The 6,708-nt window shown below is 52.0% G+C and overlaps 3 protein-coding genes across 3 annotated transcripts; 1 reads left to right on the top strand and 2 right to left on the bottom strand.

Moving 5' to 3' along the window:
- Positions 1-2,465: 2,465 nt before the first annotated feature.
- On the bottom strand, positions 2,466-3,419 carry GUITHDRAFT_157711 (hypothetical protein; the record flags this gene model as incomplete). The annotated part of the gene is made up of 5 exons (XM_005833536.1): positions 2,466-2,540; positions 2,586-2,645; positions 2,690-2,786; positions 2,852-2,907; positions 2,955-3,419. The coding sequence occupies 5 exons, from the start codon at positions 3,417-3,419 to the stop codon at positions 2,466-2,468; spliced, it is 753 nt and encodes a 250-aa protein (XP_005833593.1).
- A 699-nt stretch (positions 3,420-4,118) lies between these two features.
- On the top strand, positions 4,119-5,104 carry GUITHDRAFT_138005 (hypothetical protein; the record flags this gene model as incomplete). The annotated part of the gene is made up of 5 exons (XM_005833537.1): positions 4,119-4,199; positions 4,275-4,375; positions 4,468-4,570; positions 4,625-4,690; positions 4,733-5,104. 5 exons carry the CDS (start codon positions 4,119-4,121, stop codon positions 5,102-5,104), a joined length of 723 nt encoding a protein of 240 aa, XP_005833594.1.
- Positions 5,105-5,235: 131 nt separating this feature from the next.
- GUITHDRAFT_70376 (hypothetical protein) lies at positions 5,236-6,313 on the bottom strand (the record flags this gene model as incomplete). The annotated part of the gene is made up of 6 exons (XM_005833538.1): positions 5,236-5,313; positions 5,395-5,458; positions 5,515-5,640; positions 5,693-5,731; positions 5,791-5,957; positions 6,005-6,313. The coding sequence occupies 6 exons, from the start codon at positions 6,311-6,313 to the stop codon at positions 5,236-5,238; spliced, it is 783 nt and encodes a 260-aa protein (XP_005833595.1).
- Between the last annotated feature and the right edge of the window lie 395 nt (positions 6,314-6,708).

The raw sequence follows: 6,708 nt of genomic DNA on the forward strand, positions 1-6,708 counted from the left end.
GTACGGTAGTACCCGGGCCCGGCGCGGTGGCGGCCGCGGCGTAGTTCAAACATTCAAACTCGAACCCTACCCCCTGTACCGACCCACTGACTACCCGTCCAATTCTGCATAGGTTGTACGGTGGTCCTCTACACCTACACCCTGTTTTACTAATATTTTACCGGCCACCCTACCTACCCCGAGAGAAGAAATTCTTTCGAAACTGACAAATGTTCAATTTGTATAGAGTATTTTGAAATTTAGCCTATGCAAATTTCATATTTTACTATTCTTCTCATACTTTTTCAACTATACCACCCTCCCTTCTTAAAGGGCTTGCAAGGGTTTGCGCCTGTTTTCGGCAAGGAAGTGAGGGTAATGAATTGAACGGGGGTTACCTGGGGGGTGGGGGTGAGTGGATGTATGATAGGGGTAGGGTTGTTTCCAATGAGGGGAAGTCTTTAGATGTTGCAGCTCTGAGTTTGTTGAAATTTAAGGGTAGGGGTCCTCATTTGACCATTTGAAAGGTAGGGTGCTGAAAGCAAGGGGGTAGTGGCCTGTGTGGGTCCTGTTGTTGGGTCTGGTTTGAACGAAGAGACATAACCTGATACCTGTTGGAAGTGGGTAGGGTAGTCAGCTATCTAGAGGGGTCAGAGTTCAAATGAACCGGTACTGAATCAATTGATGTGGTAGGGGTGTATGTATTAGGTAGTGTCAACTTGGGATAATTGGGGTCTAGAGGAAAATTTGAGGGTCATAGTATTGAGACATGTGTTCTGAAGGGTGGGTTAATGTCACAGGTACAATGGGTGGGGTAGTATTTAAGTAAAGGAGTATTGTTCCAGAAGCGTTGAGCCTGCAACAAGAGGGGTGGGGGTGAGCGGGTGGGGTAGCAACAGTTGGGGTAGGGTCATTTGAAACCTCGTAGTCTTGATCCTACTAGGGTGGTGGGACTTGTTGCTAGAACTGGTGGTAGGGGTAGTCTTGTGTTTTCGGAAATTGGGGTGGGGTTGGTGGTGAAGGTATAAGATTTGTAGATCTGCAACGATGGAGGGCAGGAGCAGGCGCAGCGGGAGGCGGGAAGAGGAGAGCGAGGAGAGGTGAGGTGAGATAGGCAACGAAAGGAGGATCGAAACTGTTCGTTTCAACCAGATTACTGGACAACAAGTGGAAAAGAGCTTGATTTCAAGCTTTTGAACGAGTGATACTCCCGTGGTCATCTTCGGCCTGAAGATCAAGCTCGGTGCATCGTAACGTGAACGCCATGCACAAGAAGACTCAAGAGCCCATTGAACGGATTCCTGAAGAGGAGGAGCTGGTACAAGCTCTCAGGATCCTCTTCAGAGACCCGAAGCTTTGCACTTCCAAGGCATTGCATCAGGTACAGTTTTCGCGAGTTTGAACTTCACTCGATTTTTTGTGTTCTAAACGATGTCCCTCGCTTTTTGCTTAATACCAAACTTATCGTTCATCCGCAGGCCTTGAAGGATCGCTTTCCAGACTGGATTGTCAATCAAAGGAGGGTGAAAAAGATCGTCCGGAATTTCTCTGGATGCAGGGGAGAAACCAGTAATGAGGAGGTTCATACTGGATGGGATGAAGAGACGCATGAATACTGGGACAAGTCGTCTTGGACCTTAGTGGCAGACGAGGAGAGGGAGGAGGAGGAGGAGGAGGAGGGGTTCGTTATAGTGCACAGGGTGACTGTATAGTTGTAGACACGCCGGTATCGCCCCTGTGCAAGCAAGTTTATTCATTGTTCTATAGATGAAAATATGATTCTTTAATTCAACAAAAGTGAAAAAAAAGTAAAAGTTCTAAACCGTAGAAGGAGCAGATGTCTTGAACCTACTCAGTCGATGCGGACATTCCCGTCGTTGACGTTGCTCAGGATCTCGTTCAAGGCGTGCATGTCGCTTTCGTCGCCTCTCTGCGGAGAACGCCAGCCAGTCAGAACCTCCAAGTCAGTCTTGTCGGGAGGTCGACCTGAGCATTCTGACGGATCCGCAGATGTTCCATGAGATCAATTGGAGCGTGCCCCTCCTTGGCCTGAAAGGTCCAGCGCTAAGAATCCATTTGGCAGGGGGAAGAAGTAACAAACTGACCTGATTCGCAAATTCAACGTCATCTTCTCCATCGTCCAGCTCGTCACTGTCGGGCTCAAAGGCTGCAAACCCTCCCTTCGGATTCGCCTTGAACTCATTCTCCTCCTCATCCTCTTCATCGTCCTCCTTGGGAGCTGTTTGACAAAGTCACGGTTTGATCTCAAGAAGAGGTTACAAGGCAGACGTTTGATTTTGTCCAATCCTCCAACTTTTGCCATTTGCTCCCTCATCTACAGCAAATTCACACCAAGGAGCCCCGGGTCCAGCCTCCGCATGTCTTCACCTTCTTTAATCGTCGTTCGGTAGCTTTCGCTTCACGCTTCTGCTTCTCCTCAGCCCTGCTCGCAAGGTAAGCAGAGAATGTCGTCCCCTCCTCCTCTCCTACTTGGCTTCCAACATCGGTCTGTACACATTCGCATATTCCTCCCCTGCCCGCGCGATCTTGTCAAACAGATCCTGAGTTGCACATCAGCTCATGTCTACACGGAGGACCGTCAGGACCTCGACTCCCTCTCCTGTGACTGCCGACATGCAGACAGTCGTGATGTTCCGATAGAATTCCTGCCCCATGTGAGCGTGGAGTAAGGGCGGCCTTAATCAACTACCTCTAGCACGAGCCCCATAGAGGCTGACAGAGTCCCAGCATACGCCTTTTCGTCTTGAACAGCCTCCTGAAACTTCTCGTAGTCTGTCATCCAATCGCTACACACGCAGCAAGTTGAAAATCCATGTCAGGCTGTGCAGATGAACACGGGCAAAGAGGTCACATGGCGAAGTCGGCCGAGGTCACATCGGTCTTGTTGAAGACGAGGATGAAGGGAAGCTTGAAGCAAGGTTCAGACAAGACAACTGCGAGGATCAACTTGCAACCTTGAACTTGTACATGATGGAGCATGCGTAGAGCATGTTCGACATAAAGGTCACCGGGGACGTTGTCCTCGGAGTGTCCACCACGTAGATCAATGCAGTGGGAACAGAGAAAGCGAACATGTCAGAGATGATGGTACCAGAAGCAGACCAAGTGAAGATCTCGATCTGTCCAGGAGTATCCACAAAGATATGCTGGAGGCTGTCGGCCTTCTGCTCGATCAACCCCATGACTTGGTCAAACTTGGTTGCAAAGAGGTTCAGCGACGTCAAGATCCCCCCGTTCGGTCCCAGCTCGTACTCCTTCATCACTTGCTTGTAATTCACTGTGTCGCGGATGTCAATGTTGCAACCGTAAGGAACCGAGCTGACTGCAGGGTCCAGGTTGATGATGTACGATGGCAGCTGCTGGTTGTGTATGTGAACAGCGATCCTTTGCATCAGCGTCGTTTTGCCGCTGCCTGCCATCCCAAGCACCAGGCATGCGACTGGGCTCTTGCGGACGGGGCCGAGCGAGAAACGAGGCACTTGCTTCGAGAGATTGACGCTGGGCTCCGCTGCCTCCCGCTGCTCACTCGAGGATGACGACGATGTTGTCTTCTTCTTTGCTGCTGCAGGGCTGCTGCCGCTGCTGTCTGCATGGATCGATTGTTCTGATCCATCTGTATCACTCTTCGCACTAGATAGGAATCCTTTCTTCATCTCTCCGAAGTCGAAATTCCCGCAAACCTTTATCTTTATCCCCGTTGCTTGGTATCGTTCCCACTTCCCCGCTCCTCCTGCTGCTGTCGCTGCTGCCCTTCTTCACTTCCCTCCTACCTCCCCTCCTCTAACTTCCTCCCTCAGCCTCCTTCCTCCCCCCTGTGTGCTTCCTTCCTTCCCAGCCGCTTCTCCTTCTCCTCCCTCTCCCTCTCCCTCCTCCTGCTTGCGCCTGCTCCTTCTCGTGTTAGTACATGTCCGCCTCAGATTGTCTACCCCTCCATCATCTAGCTGACAGGTTGCTGCCCCACACGTCACTTCCAAGATTCCAGTCTGTGTGTGTGCCATGTTTTACTACCCACCCCTAGTAAATACTGTAAAATTGGGGTATACCTAAGATAAAAACTAAGAAAAGTATAGTGCAACACCGATACTTCAAAGCTAGCCCCACCCGATTGCGCAGGGGACATGGCGAAAAGGATTGGATGGTGGGGTCGCGCCCTCCCAATCCTCATGCTCTCGTTCCCTGCCATCCTTATCGTAACCATGGTGATTTCTCCTGCTTCTCCTCCACCCGTTGCTCTTCGTTCGCGCCGCCAAGACGCTGCATCTACGTTCCTCCAGGCCCTCTTAAAGCGAGTTGATGCCACGACTCCTGTTGAGGAGGAGAACCGGAAATTGGGCAGGGATTATGAAAGAGGAAAGCAAGAGATTGAGAATATCAGGTGATTATCATGAGTCTTGCCTGCTTTGAAAAGCAATGTCTCTCTTGCAAATGCTTCATTGCGACTCCACGTGTACTGATGGATTGCGAAAGGAAAAAGATCGAGAAGCAAAGGCGGATCTTAAACACGGAAAGAAGGCTGGCCTCTCGGGCAGAAGAACGATTGAAAGACGGAGAAACCATTAATCTTGCCAAAGTGAGGTCATTGGTATGAATTGCGAACCCCTGACTGACCAAGAACGACGTCCAGATAACGAATTTCTACACCTCCCCTCCCAAGCCATGGTGGCAACATGGAGTCGGTATCGAGGAAGAGGTTGTTGACAACTTCCTGCAAGACACATGACACTAATACAAGGACTTGACACTACAGAATGGGGATCCGACGGATGCAATGCGATCGAACAGTCCGATGCTTGTTCCAGTCCAAGCTGGCGATGTTGCAGCTGCCGATGAAAGCTCGGAAGCATCACGTGGCTGGGGATCATCTTCATTTGCGGAGAAGACGGGACAAGCAAGAGGACGAGCCACAGATGACCGAAGAGGCAGAGATCTGATGGACGCGAATAACTTGTCCACCAAAAGTGGTCAAGAAGGAACGAATGAAAGGAGAGACCGCCGGAGCAACAGCCTCTGGTCTGATATGCGTTCGCTTCTGAAAGATACTTTAAGGATGGAACGAGACAAGGATGCATACAGCAAGGCGAGGAAAGAGGAAGCTGAAAGGTAAGGAGCGTGCATTGCGATTGAAAGCAAAAATACATCCAATTAATATCTGTGGGTGCGTCTGACAAAATCGTTCAGGCGGATCGTCAACCGTCTGCGAACAAGAAGGGACACCGATGGAATCGATTGATCGATCTATGGGTCCCAGGGGAGGGTCCCGAAGTATATGTTGGTCCCGCAGAACTTGAAGAGCGAAGTCAACTCCTCGCAGCCCTGGGAAAGCAGCATCTTCAGCAAGCATGCCGTGGAGTGGAGAAGTTTTGCAGGGATCTTGCAGGACAGCATGATTCGAACCTGGGGATATGGTACCGCCATGTTGAAGGGGTTCCGTGACTTGCGCTTCTCGGCCAAGGATCCCCTTGAGTATCCGATCAACGCACGGAAATGTGCAGATAGAAGGAGGGAGGGAGTCACCTGCATCCGTAAGGATCCCTCTCGTACGGGGTCAGCGAGTGCCGGAGCTCTCCCTCGACAGCAGCTGGGGGAGAGCCTCCCCTCCCCACGAACTCGAATCGGTGTATGGGGAAGCGGAGAGCCTTCCTAGTGTGGATTAACCCATCAGACGATGGTGCAAGAGCTTCAGCAAGGTGACCTGTGGATCTCGCGGAATCGCTTCTCCTTGAAGGGTAGGCTTCGCCGTATCAACAAGTGAGAAAGAACTATCTTGAAACACTTTGAACAACATCTCACCTGACGACTGTTATCTTCTCGGGATACCTTCCCGTTAGCTGACGAAACCTACAAATGCTGAAGAGCAAGTTCTCGAAGCTGTCTCTTGCAAAGTCCTCCGTGTGTACTCTGTGCTTGAGGCTCTCAATCTGCATGCGAGTGTACTTCGACGGGTCCAGAAACCAATCCTGGAGTCAAACGTGACTGCCCAGCAAGCACTGAGCTCGAGATGAACCTGAGCATCTGCATACAGCCAGTAAGATTGCGCTTCCGTCCTCGGGCCCGCGAGCATCCTCGTCGCCCCCCCACTGAAGAGCAGCAGACTGCTGGGATCCTCTTGGGCCAGCTTCACCCCCGCGGTGATGTGCTGCAGGAACCAGTCGAACTGATTCCTCTGGTAGTCGTACAGGAACCATCGATCCCCCTGCGACCCTGCGCTCGAAAAGTCCGTGCCCATGAAGACCGTGTGGCCGGCAACCATTATGAGATGGGTGAGATTGCTCCAGTCCCTGCTGGGCACGAAGCCACCCAGGCTCTTCTCCATCATCTGCCATGATCGGGAGGCAGGGGCTGAGGAGAAAGAGGAGAGCTTCCCTTTCACCCTCTCCTTCTCCTCCTTGAGGTGAGTCTGCTCTGTCCTGCCTGGTGGCTCGGGCGACATGGAATCAGCGATCCTAGCGAGTATCAGCAGCCATCCGAGCCCCATGGCAATCATGAGGAGGAGGATGACCCTGAGCTCCCCACGCTTGCTCAGCATGATAGACTCTAAGGATCTGAGCTTTCCTTTCCCCTCCTCTGCTTCTACGGCCGCCTCCGCTTCCTCCTCTCTGCGGAATCATGCCATGGAGGGAGGGAGGGGAGGGAGGGAGGGGAGGGAGGGAGGGAGGGGGAGGGGAAGGGGAGGGGAGGGAGGGAGGGAGGGAGGGAGGGAGGGGAGGG

The sequence above is a fragment of the Guillardia theta genome, assembly GCF_000315625.1.
Source record: "Guillardia theta CCMP2712 unplaced genomic scaffold GUITHscaffold_29, whole genome shotgun sequence".
Classification (NCBI taxonomy): Eukaryota; class Cryptophyceae; order Pyrenomonadales; family Geminigeraceae; genus Guillardia; species Guillardia theta.